This window comes from Pundamilia nyererei, unplaced genomic scaffold (assembly GCF_000239375.1).
Source record: "Pundamilia nyererei isolate P.nyererei 1_Seehausen unplaced genomic scaffold, PunNye1.0 scaffold00008, whole genome shotgun sequence".
Classification (NCBI taxonomy): Eukaryota; Metazoa; Chordata; class Actinopteri; order Cichliformes; family Cichlidae; genus Pundamilia; species Pundamilia nyererei.
This window is the reverse complement of record NW_005187409.1, coordinates 6,514,178-6,530,354: the sequence shown is the minus strand read 5'-3', so window position 1 is coordinate 6,530,354 and position 16,177 is coordinate 6,514,178. Positions and strand designations below refer to the sequence as shown.

The 16,177-nt window shown below is 39.4% G+C and overlaps 1 protein-coding gene across 1 annotated transcript; it reads left to right on the top strand.

Annotated features, from left to right (window-relative positions):
- The first annotated feature begins 5,216 nt into the window (after positions 1–5,216).
- Positions 5,217–14,789, top strand: LOC102192751 (solute carrier family 43 member 3). Its single transcript, XM_013916189.1, has 11 exons — positions 5,217–5,368; positions 8,701–8,967; positions 9,088–9,217; positions 10,667–10,713; positions 10,812–10,888; positions 12,027–12,119; positions 12,213–12,352; positions 13,516–13,622; positions 13,745–13,888; positions 14,143–14,250; positions 14,599–14,789. Exons 2-11 carry the CDS (start codon positions 8,781–8,783, stop codon positions 14,787–14,789), a joined length of 1,224 nt encoding a protein of 407 aa, XP_013771643.1. The 5' UTR covers positions 5,217–5,368; positions 8,701–8,780.
- The last annotated feature ends 1,388 nt before the right edge of the window (positions 14,790–16,177 follow it).

Here is a 16,177-nt window from a genome sequence, read left to right as displayed (position 1 = left end):
AGATATCTGTGTCCAAGTCTATATCAGTATTATTGATTGGGACAAAATCCACAGCTCCCTCTCTTTATTTTTGAACGTTTATCTGAAGAATGTGGTTGTGGTCTTAAAAGGAATTTTAAAAAATGAAATTAGAAGATTCTTTACCGTCCTATAAACTTCAAGTAACTGCATTTTTATGCATCAACTACATCATCGATCATGTGTGTGGAAGGGTTTTCTTGGTGTTCAGATATGTCCACCGAGTTAAACGAAAAATGATTATCATTAATTATGCATATATGAATGCTTTGTTGTCAGTAAACAGATTGTTATTTAGAGAGAAACTCAAATCTTTCATCTTTAGTGATTTATACTGAAGTGTGAAAATTCATCATTAAGGGTGGGCGGGGAAAGTTGTCAGATGTCATCTTTATGGGGGAAAGAGTTAAAAACGCCTGTTCTTTAACTTTTAAACATTAACTAGGTCTGTGTTTGTCCGTTTGCCAAAGGTCACATGGTCATTGATTCATTCATACCAATGAACCTTCACATTCAGTCATAGGTACTCTCATTCACTTCAATTTTGACTCCCTTCGTATGCAATAACAAAGATTTGGTCTCTTGGTGTGAAAAAGTGAAGCTGTTTCAACTGTGCAGGAGTCTATGACAACATTACCCTGCTGCTCACTTGATTTACGAACTCAGTAGATACTTTCCTGATTGGTTATGGCTTCAGTCGATAGTTTTAAGTCTTATTTACTACAACATGATCATCATTTTGTTTACAGCACAGTAGACAATAAAGAAGATTGTGCTTTAGGTTCGAGCTCACTTGTTATTGAGAAGTTGCCGCCACATCAACAGTCAGGTCCACCCCCTAACTCGTGACTGATGGTTCTTAAAAACATCCTGGTGGCAGGCAAAATGCCAAACTTCAGGTTTCAGAAGTCACAAACAAACGTCACACCTGTTCAGTTGAGGAGCTTCCTCATCCAACCTGACAGCCGCACACTGTGCAAGCCAAAACTCGCCAGCATTTTTGAACAGTACACATAAGCTAAAGAATAAAACTGTAAATCTTGTGACAAAATCCTATGTTTAGAATTTTTGTCACCAGCTAATCTCATAAGTCACATGTGGCACTAACTTTTTCTTTTACCTAAACGTTTTCAGAAAGAGGAAGTAGTGAGTGTGATGTCCCGTGGTTTCTCTATTTGGGGATCGAATTTTAAAGAAATATAAATTCGATGACATGTGACAATTTCCTGTCCAACGGTTTGCTGATGTTGGCACTTATCAGACTGGCACGAATGAAGAGTGTGTCTGACTGCCCGTTATGCAATACAGCACACACACACAGATTTCCATCACTTCTGAGGATTGATCACAGTCATTTTCTGCAGAAGACTCGCACTAAAATACTGATTTATGCATGTATGTATGTTTATGTCCAATCACATGAATAATCATATAGATGCATGTGTTTTCATATCAGAACACTCATTTACTTTTCCTAAAGCCCATAACCCTAAAGGCAACCATAATGACACCTGCACCTGGTTCGATTCATAATCAGACAAATTTCTAAGCTTCCAGATACACCCAAAAAGCTCCAGCATCACTTTTATGAAGCACATTATTACCAAAGTCCTCTTTGGTGATCTGATCTTATAGTGAAATGCATCCCTGTCTTTTTTTTTTTTTTGCAGACTCAGATGAAAATCTAGCTTTGTTGTAGCCTAGCTTACAACAAAAACTGTAAGAAAATCCATTCATCAATACCTGTAAAGTTGTTGATTGGTGGGTGTTGGTCAAAGTTTGCAGTGACAGTAGGAGAGACCTTGACTCCCTATGAGGCCCCCACCTGACTCCAGTCACTCACGTTTTGCGATGTGCATGATCCTGTTTAAACAAACCAAAAGACAACAACAAAAACCAATGAGTGAAAAATTTGAGGATTTAAAGTTCTGTGAGTGAAAAAGAGGAAGAGGAGAAAAACGCTAGAGCAGACAGTGGTGAGTGGAGCAGATAATAATGAATAAATATAATGCAAAATAATTAAATGCTGCTGCCTTAACTTTTGGGGAGTGACACTTGAATAACATAACTTCTGGTCGCACAACATTGTTTCTTTTGTTTACTTTGCCAGTTAACATTAACTTAGCTGGCAGTCAGTCGAGCGCACATGGCCAGGAGTCAGAGTTTTGTTAAGATTACCATGTGTTTATTTTTTGATGCTATTTAATATTTTTATTGCCAATCGAGTGCCAGCCTGTTATACTGTCCTGTGAACTCTGGCTGTTTTTAAGAAGAGCACAGTTTACAAATGTTTATGTGCTTTTGTTGTCTAAAGTTATTCCAAGTTTTAAGTTTTTATCATTCTGGTGTGGCGTACAGTTTAGTGGTTTAGATATTTGCCTAACAAGTGCAGTTTGGAGGAAATACAAATCCATTTTGGTTGCATTAGGTGGTGGATCAAAAGTGAAAAATTCTTTGTAAGGTCACGCCTTTTAAAACATGCGGAGTGGCTGAAAGTAGCTTCTTGATATTTATATTCCTGAGCTGTTGTTTGAATTTTCCCACCAGGATGTGGAATTTTGTTAAGTGATTGTCAAACATAACCTATTTCTTTCCACTCTTTCGGTTCACATCACCTGAATAAAACAGTTGGACATTTTTGGGCACCATAATGCTATTATTAATTCACTGGTTCTCAAAGTTTGGATGATTGCTGATTTACAACCCCTATTCAGAAATAGTTGGGACGTTGTGTGAAATTGAAATAAAAACATATCGCAATGATTCCCAAATCTCATAAACCTACATTTTATTCACATTAGAATATAGAAGAACTATCAAATGTTTAAATTAAGACAAATACAGCAAACTCACCACAAACATTACATTTCACATTTCCATTTGATTTCTTTTGCAATTTTCTTGTTTCTTCGTGCATTAAAATAGCTGCACAAGCTGAAGAATGACCTCTTTGTAGTTTCTCAGAGGCATGAATCTGACCTGCATAGGCCTGCCCGCCCAGTGTCATCCCCAGTGTCAGCCATGCTAGTTACCACGACTGTTGCAGAAGCACTAAACTACTTTTAACTGAATAATTATAACTGAGCTCACTTTTGTCAGCAATATGGATGTTTACGTTTTTCATTACCAAATTGTATTAATTATTGTAACTTAGTGTTAATGCGTATCAGTAGACTTCAGCTGAAGGGCCACAGTGACTTTACTGGGTGAACTTAGACCCATCCATAACTAAATAATAAAATTTCATCACTCCTCAAGACCTTTTGCTGATTTTCAGTCCAGTTCTTGTGTAATTTGGCATACCTCATCCTTTTTTCGACATTTCCCTTATTTAAAAATGGCTCTGTGACAGCTGCTCCTCCACTGAGACCATTTCTGATTACTATTTTATGCGCATCAAACTGTGTTCCCTTTGGCATTCCTCATACAGTAGATTTGACTAAAGGAATTGGAACAAAGTATCTGTTTTTCATCAGGCTGCTTGTAACAAAGTGCCTTAATATCTAATTTAAAATTGGTTCTTTACTAAAAGGTCTGTTATGTGTAGTTGCAACAATGTTTCATCACTTGAGTTAGGTGCATTTTTATATAGGCCCTAGTTGACTCATAGGTCAGTATTAAGTGGCTTAACAAAGATTTCATGGACTAGACTGGACTGAAAATGAGCGATAAAGCAGCAAATGTTCAAAGAAGAACGTCCAGAAAGCCCTGGAAACTATTATTCAAGACTAATTTAAACAATTACGAGAAATTCTGGCTTAAATTATAAAGAAATGAGCGTTGGCTCAAGAACTTTGCACAGCACTATATTAGCTCATGTAGCATGTCTCAAAATGCTGGGATGGGTCAATAAAAGGCTGGACACTGGACACAGCATACCAGCTGTCAGCTGCTTTGAATTGTGGTTGCAGTGAGCCAGCATATAATGGAGGGCCTAGGAGAAAAGGTACGCACCAAATACATTTAGTTTGTGTGTCATGGATATGACTGGGATTCATGCCAAACAATGGTAACTGTGGTGTTTGTCCTCCCTTAATCATTTGTGAGGTAGAGGTAGAAACTTGATCTGTCTCTCATTGGTGAGGTTTGAGCCACAGCGGCAGAAGAGAAATGTGAAAGTCAACGGAAATGTGCCCTTGTTCTCGTTCTGCATCATCATCCTTCGAGCGAATAAAATGTACGCTGGCACATCATTCTTTACTTGTTACACTCACTTCCTCCGTATCATGTCACCTAGGGTCACCATTAGAGTTGGAGTCCACTTTGACTACCGGGACATTAAACAGTGACTCTGGACTGTGACCAGAAAGAGGTCATGTGCTTTAAGACCTTTGGTCATCTTTCCAGTGAGGCAATAGCTCCACTTGCATGCACATAGAAAGCTTTGGTTTCAGGAAGTGTGCTCAAGCTTGTTGTGTGTCAAGCCATGAGTGTGTGAGCTGTGTCTTGTGATGAGTAGTGATGATGATATATATGTGTTTTTATAGTAATACTTCCATTTACATCTCTGCCCTCTCATAACACCCTCTTTAACTTGCTGTAGCAGCAGAAACCCATTGATACAAAAACAATAAGGTAATAAGAATGACTTTAAACAGTTTGTTTTGTAACTGACATAGATCACACAACAATATGTGCTGCGTTTTCTCGTTTGCTTTAGCAACAGTGACATCCTGGCATCCCACACCCAAAAATGCAAATACAAACAAATCACATGTTGGTAAAATTAAATTACTTTATTTGTTTGCTGTAATGTCACTGTCGCCATTTTCCATCCTTCCCAACAACCTCAAACTAAAGAAAACTGACAGAAAATCAATCACCATCTGGTTATAATCAATAATCTCTGGAGTCTGAGTGCAGGCTGTCTCAGTGACTGTAGGGGACCAAGCAGGCAAAGCTGTGCTGTTGAAAAAGTGGGTTTCATTTCAATCAAAATCAAATAAAAGCATTAAAAATAATATTTAATGCAAGACATATAAATTTAGCAAATAAATAGGGCGAACTAAATAAGCACTGCTCATAAATTACTGCTTACAAAACCTCACTTTAACAAAGAGAGCACCATGAACCTAGAGTAGTGGAGCAAACCATTATGGATGCAAAGGGGAAAAATCACAGGGATAACAACTAAACTCACCACAAAGAAAATCCATGAACCCCACAGGTATCACAACAAATGGTTTGGTCCATTAGCCTCTGTATTTCAAACAACTCAGCCACCTGCTTTGAGTAACCACGAAGACCTGGAGCAGTCGAAGTTTAATGCCAGCAACAGAGAAAGAGTGATTAGTGCAATTTCTATAAAACTCAGTGTTGTGTCGAAAAATGGTTGAATCAAAATAATCAGGTAAGCTAGTTATCTCTTATAACTGCACATTAGCTTTAAAGTCGTAACAAGGCTGTGAAACCTCAAACTGTATGAGGGATTTAGGTGAGTGCAGAGAATGAATGGATGTTACAGAACTTGTTCCAGTGGTGTGTTTTTTGAACTTTGATCATGCAAACCTTTTTGATAGAGGGACCTAAAGAATATTTGGATGCTAAAAACAAGAAGCTATAATATGGAATTTTGTCTCATGTGTTAGAAACCAACCACATATTTTGAAGGTTCACCTTCACTGTAGAAGATGAATTATTTAATAGGTGAAGGATATCAATCTAGCCATTATGTTCAGCTTGTCTAATTCAGGGTTGCAGGGTGAATGGAACATATCTCTAGCACAGGGCAAGAGTCGGGGTACACCGCTCTAATCACAGGGCTAAGGCTCATTTACCAATTTAGAACTACCAGCAATATAATTTTTTTTTTTTTTTTAAAGCTTACGAGCAGCAGCTGGATCGAAATCCAGAACTGTCTTGCTGTGAGGCAATGGTGGTAACCACTGCTCCCCTGATACTAAGGATACTGTACAAAAACTGGGATGTGTATTAATGTTTGTTTTCTGGTGTTTTATGACTGCCTTTTGCAGTAAGCCGGAATATCTGCAAAATGGCACGCTGTTGGACGAAAGCACTTCTGATTTGAAAGGAGCGTGACACTTAATTTTTGACCGTGCAATGTGGTCCACTCGCATATGCTTTGTGCCAGAGTTCACACTGAGGAATCGAGCACTGTGGAATATTTGGATGTAATGAACAGAATTATGTGAGACAGAAAGAACTCCAACAAACCTGAACTTGGTCAGAATCTTTGAATAGTCCTTTACAGCAGCGGTCCCCAACCTTTTTTTTGCGCCACGGAACCGTTTATCCCGACAATATTTTCACGGACTGGCCTTTAAAGTGTCGCGGATAAATACAACAAAATAAAACTAGTACCGGTACCGGAAAAAAGATCTATTCATAACACACGGGAAAAACCCAGGAAAACTGAGTTAATGACAAAAAACAATAACAAAATAACGCTGAAAACCGATAAAAACCCTGAAAACCATACATTTCACACTCGAGTCTCAACTCTCGCGGCCCGGTACCAAACGTTTCACGTGGTCCGGGGATTGGGGAACGCTGCTTTACAGGACTGGGCACGTCTTATTCAGGTGAGTGAGTGGGTCAGGCAAGTTTTACAGGTTTTTCCCATGTTGTCTTCCTAAAAGGGGAAAATGCAAATCCGAGCAAGGGATACTAAATAAGCAAGTTTGTAATATTTATGGTTTCTCAAGGGATGAAGCAGTGTTGCTTACACATAACGGACAACTTGGCATGAACCAGCTTTAAATTGTAGCTTTAAGTACTTTGTTTTTGGAACTGGCTGTTAGAAATTGAAATACATTGTGTTACTATCTTTATAATTTATAAAAAGTGCCAAAGAGAACAGGTTGATAGACAAAAAATAGTATTTTGACCTAACAGGATGATTCCCAAAGTGCTATTAGCCAAAACCCTGGAATATTTCAACGTGGTGTGCAATCTTTAGAAACTAGACAAGCTGAAGATGGGTTTTTAAGTCTGCCAATAGCCTTCCATCTGTCACTAGTATCAACTTAATTCTATTTTATTTATATAGAAGAACAGTAGTTTCTATAAAACTACAGAGAAAACCTCAATAATCGGATGACCCAACGAGGATGCACTTGGCGACAGTAAGAAGGAAAAACTCCCTCTTAACAGGAAGAAACCTGGCTAGTGGAGGGGAAGTCATCTGCCGCGACCAGTTGGGTGTAAGGGAGGAAGACTGGATAAAAGACAGGCTGTGGAAGAGAGCCAGAGATGAATGACTGGGAATTCATCTCTGAGTGAGTGGGAAAGTTCCTTTTCCCACTCACTTTGGTGAGTGGGAAAAGGAACTTTTTAAGCCTAATCTTAAAAGTAGAGGTGTCTGTACCCTGAATTCAAACTGAGGGCCATCTACGAACATAGCAGAGGCTTTTGGCCTGGAATCTTTCAGTGTGGTGTGCAGCTTTCTTTGACTCTTCGTTTAATGAGTAAGACAGAATCAAACACTGCAGGCACTTTACTCTTGACTCATTTCACTCCATTGTAACAAGTTATTAGAGTAGTGAAATCTTTCTGTTCTGACTATCCGTGCTTTTTTTTTTTTTTTCTCTTCCCCCTCAGTGTCACCACTTGACTTTGCGTTCTTGTTGGATGACGTTTTTTGTGGGGGGGGAGTTGCATGCAAAGTTAATCCCTTATGTAGAAGCCTTATTTTAACCCTCTCCTTTTAATTTTAGTGAGGGGCTAATTATGCATTTTCTCATCAGCCTGGAGCACCGTGGAGAGTCATGAGTTACTGCAGCATCCTTTTTACAGCCTGTCAGGGAGAGAAAACCTATCACACATCCATTTTTTTTCTTTTTTTTTTTCCACGTGCACCAGCTGTGACAAAGAGGGTTCCACACGGCACTCACGTTTTTTTTTGTTTTTTGTTTTTTTTCCCCCTCCCCTGTCTGAGTCACATGATCTTTTGGCTAAACTGTCTTAGCCTCCCAGCATCCACATCTGTCCTTTCTCCCACAGTGTATGTGGCTCTGCTATCTGGCCGGCTATACGTGCGCAAGTGTTTGTTTTCTTTAGCCACTAGCACCGCGAAGAATATTTTCTCTCCTATAGAGCAGAGAGGAGAAAAAACCGGAGGGAGGGAACTGATGAGGAAGAGGAAGGAAGAACTGTTCTATATAAAGCAAGCGCGAGAGGCTCAAGCTTGTGGTTTAAGAGCATTTGTAGAGACGCTTGGAGGCTGAACTGCGAGTACAAGACGGTAATGAACTGGAAATCATTGTAACTGAACAGCAGAGCGTTTTGTTTATGTGGAATACTTCCTCTTTGTGGCAACACCAGGTTAATCTTAGTAAGAATAACTTCTTTTTGTGTAACCTATGAATTCATGCAATATGTGTCTCTGGAGGTGTGACCTAAACTTGAGCAGGGCATTTTATGTCCAGATGTTTTCAGTTACAGCTCTTACGCAGCTGAAAAGGTTTTGATTTAAGGCGTTCTGTTTTGGGTTTTTTCATTTTCTTGTAGTAGATTTCTTGTAGTCTTTCCCTTTCAATTTGGAAGGGATGGAGAAACAGGGAAGGTGGGTTAAGGAAGAGCTTGGCATGCAGCAACAGGCCTGAAATGGAAACGAACCATGACTGCTAGACAAAATAAATGACTGCTGTTATATGGTCACATCATTCTTATTTTTCTTTAAACATAAGAATAAAATGCAGTGTTTTGGTTTGGTTCTTTTAGCAGGTGCTGTGAGTGAAGCCCCCTCTGAATGTGTACAAGTTTGTGACGTACTTGTGAGTGTGAGCTGAGCCTGTGCGACCATGCCAGGGTCTGGGAGCGGTTTATCGGTGCAGCGCTGCCTCACCTTCACCACAGGTCTGGTGGAGTGCCTGTGTTTCGCTGGAGCTGTGTTTGGTTGGGCTTCTCTTGTGTTTGTCCTCAAGGAAGAAGGCTACTTCAGCTCTCTGTGTGTCAACGGCACAGGAGTCAATGGAACACACATTTTAGGTCAGTGTGATGTTCTCACCTTCACAACTTTGAGCAACAAAATAAACTTGAAAATGGCTGAAGGATGGAAATTAATCAATCACCTGTTTCTTCTGTCTTTTCTAACTTTTGTTTCTGCAGATTGCGCCGGACAGGATGAACAGTTCTCGCTTATTTTTACCATTGCGTCTTTTATGAACAACTTTCTGACGCTGCCGAATGGTTTCCTTTTTGATCGGTTTGGTACTACAGTGACTCGGCTCTACGGAATGTAAGTCCAGCACCTTAAATAGTCAATGAATAATTCTAATCAAGAACATTCATATGAAAAATGTACTCGTATGTGGCACTAAAAGCCCAACAATCATGTTAAGAGAAATGAAGTGGTAAACTATTAAAGAGCACCAATAAGATGTCATAACTTTTGAGCAACAACTGCACAGTGCAACTTTTAATTAGTTTTTCCTCGAGATGTGATGATGGTTTATTGAAATTCTGCAGGTAATTCTAATATATCCTGCCCACAAATAAAATGGACTTTAAAAAACCCCTCCTAACTGCAAAGGTCGTCTGTTTTTTAGATAAACAGGCATATTTTGACTAAAATGTTATCCCAGATTTTCCTGACAATTCCAGAGGAAGGATCTACTCTGTAATAGGACTTTTGCAAAACTTCTGGTCCTTACTGTCATGTTGAATTTCAAGAGTTAAAGTTGGTGGTTAGACGTTTTTATAGCATCTGTTTTTGAGAGTCCACTTTCAAATTCCATTATCTAGAAAACTACTTGAGAATTTTCTTTTAGGAAAGATATCAGAAATTATTGCGCGGCAAATGTGGAATTTCAGGCCCATAACTCGGATTACCACAGAATGATGGATGCATGAATTTCCTGAAATACTTGGATATCTGATCTGACAGCAGATTTGGAGGCTTGGAGGAGCCACAGTATTTCAGCTTCTCACAAGTTAGGGACGTAAATAAAACTGTCCAAATTAGGTGACTAGTGTCACAAATATTAATATCTGAATTTGACCCCATGACCTAAATCGAAATGAGCATTATTTTTCTATCTCTGTCTGATCTTTTAGTTTCCTCGTGATTTCTAACAAAAACTCACATTAATGTGCGATAGCCAAAGATTGTTTTGAAAGTAGAGTAAGAGGAAATATTTTCTTCTGCTGCCAGAGATGCCGTTTAAAGTTCAATCAAATGTCAGATTTAGCGGGGAAGGCAAGAAAATGGAAAGACTGTTAATCACAGAGTAAGGTTTTCTTTTCTCCTCCAGATGCTCAGAATCCAACACTAAGCTCTCATCCCTCCTCAAAGTTAATCATGCAATGGAACACCAGACATACCTCTGCAGGGTTCTGCCCCAAATATCTAAATCCACAATAACAGACTGGCACTGAACAGATCCATATGTTTCCAGTTATACAGGGTGGGGTGAAAATAAATAGCCAAGGAATGCTAGTAGTTGTAGAAGAGGCACCGAGTGCAGATGAGGATGCTTAGGCCAAGAAAAGGAAATTAAAGCTCTCCAAACAGCACCAGAAGCACATTTACTTGGTTGTGAGTGATGGTGTGTTAATGTAACGCATCTCAAAACAACCAGTTTGCCAAAGTGCTGCACAGTTATTAGGACACTAATGATCAAGAATTCATCAAATTGTTTTAGCAAATTGTGTGGCACAAATAACAAATGATACTTTTCAATTGCAGATTTCTTTACACCATAGGTACAGTGATGGTGGCCTTTTCTACTTCAGGTGAGTTCTCAAATAAAGATCAGAGTAAATAAATATCAGCATGAACACAAATGTTGTTACAGCTGTTATGTTTTTTGTTTTTTCTTTCTCCTTTTTAGCTCTGGCCATCCTGCTCTTCCCAGCTCTCTCCCTCCTGGCTGTGGGTGGCATCTTATTTCTGATGACCAACATGCAGGTACTGGATCAGTTTAAGATTACTGCTGCAACATTAGGCAGTTTTAATAAATTTTATTATACATTTGACTATTTCTGTAAAAAAAAAACTCTTATATATTTTTCTAGAATGTTGGTTTGATCATTTTCCTGTTTGGGAAAGTAAAATCTTTTTAGACCTGTCACATTTTAAACCTTTAAACCTCTCGACTTCTGAAATGCGCTTTTGCTTGTGAGCTCTGTGTGTAGATCACCAGAAAGAGCTGGAAAGACACATGATTATAACTTGCTAACTGACTCATCTATGGCCCACTTTGTCAGTAAAGCACTGTATGAAGAAAGAGGTTCGACTGTGTGACCTTTTATGATCTGTGTTCTGTGAATGTAAGACGTTCCACTCTTTCTTCAGGCTATCAGCAAACTGCAACAAAGCCAAAACACAGAAACCACCTTCACCACACTTTTTTTTGTTTTTGCACAAATCCCTCTTGGGGAGGCCATGATGATTTATGAATTTGAACCACATTCTACATTCCCCCTCGAGCAAGACCTACAGCCAAGTGTTTGGACAGTGACAGGTTTTGTAGTTTTGCCTCTGTACACTGGATTTTTAAATCAAACAACTTTGGTGTCATTTGAAGTGCAGACTTTCAGCTCCAAACCTAACTGACAAACATTAAGCTGTCTCAAGGTTCAGGAGATGGATCGGTGTTTATGCTGTAGCTCACTGATGTAAGGCAGCTGCATTTTTCACATTTGGTTTGACTTTGACGCGATTTTCACTAAAATTACGTCGGCTCGAGCTGTTATCTACCATAGCACAGAACTTAAAAATAATCTTCAGCTGTGCACACTTGACTCCTAACTGAAAAACTGAGCCAAGTTTATCTATTCTCCCCTCCCTTCGTGGGGAAAATAGATAAACTTGGTATAAATATTGAATTTGCATTTGGTCGCTGTTCACAGGAACTCTCAGTACAAGAGACGTAATCGCCTTCAGTTGTATCTATCAGTGATAGCAAAAACTTTAGGTATGCCCAATGTGTGTTTTTGTCCAGAAACTTACAATAGACAACAGAAAGATGAATGCAGAGGGGACCAATATCAACTAAGAATTTTAAAGAGCCCCCACAATAACATTTAATTCAATTTTCCTAAAGGTAGGAAACCTGTTTGGCTCACGTCGCTCCACCATCATCACTCTTTATAACGGGGCCTTTGATTCTTCCTCGGCACTCTTCCTCGTCATCAAGGTGAGAAACATTTACACACAAAAGAATCAGCAGGATATATTGATGCTGTCTCGTGTAGCAATGATCACCACTACATCTCTTCTTTTCCTGCAGCTGTTGCATGAACGTGGCATCGCTCTTCGCTCCTCCTTCCTGTTTCTGTCCGCCTGCAGCGTCGTTCACCTGCTCAGGACTTTCTTCTTGCTGCCTCGGAAATTGATTCCATACCCGCTGCCGGATAACTACACATACGGGTATGAATCCACGGCAGACGTCTCAAACGAGTCTGCACTTAAAGTACAAAGTGTCCTTTTTCTAAAATGACAAAGGACCATAAGGAGAGGAGGGATGCGCAGTTTTAATCAGTGGGAATGCTGGATAGAAAGCACCTGGATGCAGAAAAAGTGTGACTGGGTGAATCAGAAATGTTATGTAGTGCATTTCTGCTTGAGCTTTATGCAAGGACCAGTCAGTTCACATTTACAATAGCACTAATGTGTTTGGAAAGTGCCAAATGTACCTTGCAGCGTGGTTGCTAAAATAAAAACTGCAGTGAAGATGCATGAAATGATCATGCATGAGTTTAATTTTACTTTGATTAGTTTGTCTTGTGTTTGTGTTGCTGCCAGTGAACAAAACCTGGAGTGGACAAGGAGGGCAGAGTTGGTGCTAAAGGAGAGTGCCATAGCTAAATCAAAAAGAGGAATCAGTGTAGCACTGTGGTCAGAATAGTTTCCTCATAGAGAGTTCCTGTTTTCATAGGAAACAGATCAAACATGCATCCAGTGCTTACTGAGAAAGCTCTTACTCAGTAAGCTGAGTAAGAGAGCTCTTTACAGCCAATGATGACAAAGGCCCAATGATGAGGACATCAGTTGTATTAAAATCAACAGAACATTTAAACCTCAGTATGAGGACAGCCTTTTTTTTCTTTTTTTTTTTTTTTTTTTAAATGCACTAGAGTCCCCGCCAATATAAACACAAAGTCTAAAACTGATCATAGGAGCATAAATTTTATAATTGTGCATAATTTTCCTCACCTGTAGCTCAAAAGGTAGAAACGTTTGTCTGCTTATTGACATGCAGACTAGAGGTGCCAGGAATCAAACCACCAAACCTCCAAAGTATCCTTGAGAAATATACTGAACCCCAAATTGATGCATGTGTCTGAGAGTGAATGCTATGTTAAAGGACTTAGAGATAGGAAAACTGACTTGTGTGTATTTGTGTTAGTGGCTGAATGAGGTTTGTAATAAGAAAAAGCTTTGAATGCTCAACTTTTACCTCCCCCCCCCATCTCCATGCAAACATCCTGCATAATTTAAAATTCCAATAAACTCAATTCATAAAGTAAATGTAAAACAACTCGCTCGGTCCATTCTGTGTGCCGTTAACCCCGCTGTGACTTTGACCTCAGGATAACCTGTGGTAAATCGGACAATCGTATTGGTGAGGTGGCGGAAAACGGAGATGCACAGAAGGTAGAGGAAGTGCCGCTCAACAAGGATGCATCTGCAAAGCAAGGTCTGTGCCCAACTTGGAGAGAAAAAGAATGAACCAATCATACACAGTACACTTATCCACTGTGATTTTTACCTATCTCTTTGCCTTCTTTCCTCATCTCTGTGATCTCCCGTCTCTCTCAGAGAAGAGTTTCCGTGACTGTTTGCTGTCCAGGTTCTTCATGTGGCATCTGCTTTGGCTGTCAGTGATGCAGCTCAGGCATTACCTGTTCATTGGCACCCTAAACCCCATGCTGCAGAGGCTCACAGCTGGAGAGTCCTCACTGGGTAATCGCACAAACACCACATCACTCAGTCTCAGCTCTAAGCACTTGAATGTAATTTTACTAAATCAACATGCGTTAGGTACTTTGAAAATGCATCAGTGTCTAAATTCTGCTTCATTAATAAACTGGCTTATCTTACACAGTAAGTGCAGTGATTTACAAACTAAAACTCCATGTTTTTGATGCCTTTTGAACCATCATGTCTCATATTTTGGTGGACTCTGCCTTTTATCCATTTTGTTTGTGTCCCTGCAGTGAGTCAGTACACCAATGCCTTTGCGATCACCCAGCTATGTGGCGTGCTGTGTGCTCCCTGGAACGGCCTCATTATGGACAGACACAAGGGCAAACCACGAGCTGAAGGTAACACCATGACTCTAATACTGATGTAGAATAAAAGACAACACCTCCCATTCCTGTGTGGATTGAATAATTTTCATGAATTCATTCAGTGATGGGTTTACATGAAATGCTGTCATGGTTTAGTTTTTGTGCATGCTATTTAAACTAGTCTTTTTATACCTTGTTTGAAGTTTTGTTTAAGTTTTACTTTATTTCAGACTAATGATAGGGGAGAAGAAAGGAAACTTGCATACAGTATATCAAGATTTGTCCACTTTAATCTTCAGTCTCATCTGAAGAGAGACCCTCAGGCTGGCTGCAGATTCATAAAGAGCGACATGCACACTTCAGTCATTATTGTGTTTGTAGGGGAGAGCGAGCAGGAGGTGGACCTGCGGGCGACGGTGCTTTCTCTCTTCCTGACGGCCCTGCAGTGCCTGTTGTTTTCCATTTGTGCCTCCACCCCATACCTGCCTCTTCAGTACCTCACCTTCGTCCTGCAGGTGCTCAACCGCTCCTTCCTCTATGGCGGCAACGCGGCCTTCATCAGTGTGGCGTGAGTATCAAACATGCACGCTAATCAACGAATAGTTTACATTTCACAGCACTCTTTCAACACAACTGTAACTCCACGAAATATTTCTGATATTTAATGAAACACAAAAGATAAGAAATCTGCGGTTTAAAAAAGATAACACATAAAACACATATCTTAGTGATGACTCATCCATCAAAACAGTGAAAAAACAATAACAAAAGAGAAACTTATCAGAAAGAATTGTTTTTGATGAGGCATGTAATTTTTTTTTTTTTTGTTTTTAAATAAGCCAGCCTCTATATACACATGTGCATAGAGGCAGGCAGGTTTACACACTGGTCTTTAAAAATGTTTATAGAGGTGAGCATTAACCAGCATTTCCTCTTTAGATCACTAGATGGCAGTATATAACAGCTGTGTTTATAACATGAAGCATTTCATTCATCCAAATTTGGGATATGCTTTTGCTACAGCAGTTAAAATGAAGTCAAACACAGCAAATTAAAATAAATTATTTTAGTAAGTAGAGTAATGCCTAAAAGCGAAATCTTACAAAATAGCTAGTTTTGTATTTTGGAAACTTCTGGGATTTTTTTTTTTTTTTTTGGCAATCTCGTCTCTGGTTTACAAAGGTTGGTCAAAGAAAGGGAAAACATCCATTGTGCTGCAGTTCTCTGGGTGAAAATTAATAAAAATTAGTAACCCCAGGTGTGTAAATGGACTTCTAGATCATAAGAGGAGAAAAGTAATTCAAATACCTCAAACCTCTTGCCACGGCCAAAGTACTCAGAGCATCTCAGCAGCAGCAGAAGACCACGCAGTGGCCTCTCCTGTCAGCTAAGAATGGGAAGCTGAGGCTGCAGTTTACAATAGAAGAACACAAGACTGGAAAAACATTGAGTCTAAACTCTTGAAGTCAGAATTGGATGTAAACAACATGAAAGCATGGATCAGCAGTTCAGGCTGGTGGTGGATTTTCTTGGCAGACTTTGGGCCCATTAGTACCAGTTTAGCATCATTTAAATACCTTGTTAGTAGTATAAATCTAAATTTAAAAAATTAATGTATTAAAAAAACCAACTATATTAAATACTTAATCAACAAAAGTGAAGTCAGCAGAACAAATAATGCATTGTAGGAAGCTGCTGCATGAGTAATAAGTGCTCAGTCTGTACAGAGGGGGACCAGGATGGTCTATAAGTTTGTTCAGTGACATCTCTACCACAGCTTCATATTTTTAAATGCATCAAAGGGTCTTTAATGTTAGCTGCTGACAAGTAAATGTATACAAATGCTCTTAGACTGCATGTAAATATAGTATACTTGTAATAAGTAATTATTTCCACATTATTGCTGCCTGTCCTGGTTAAATAATTCTTGTGTGATCTCCTTCCTCCTTACTTTCTCGCT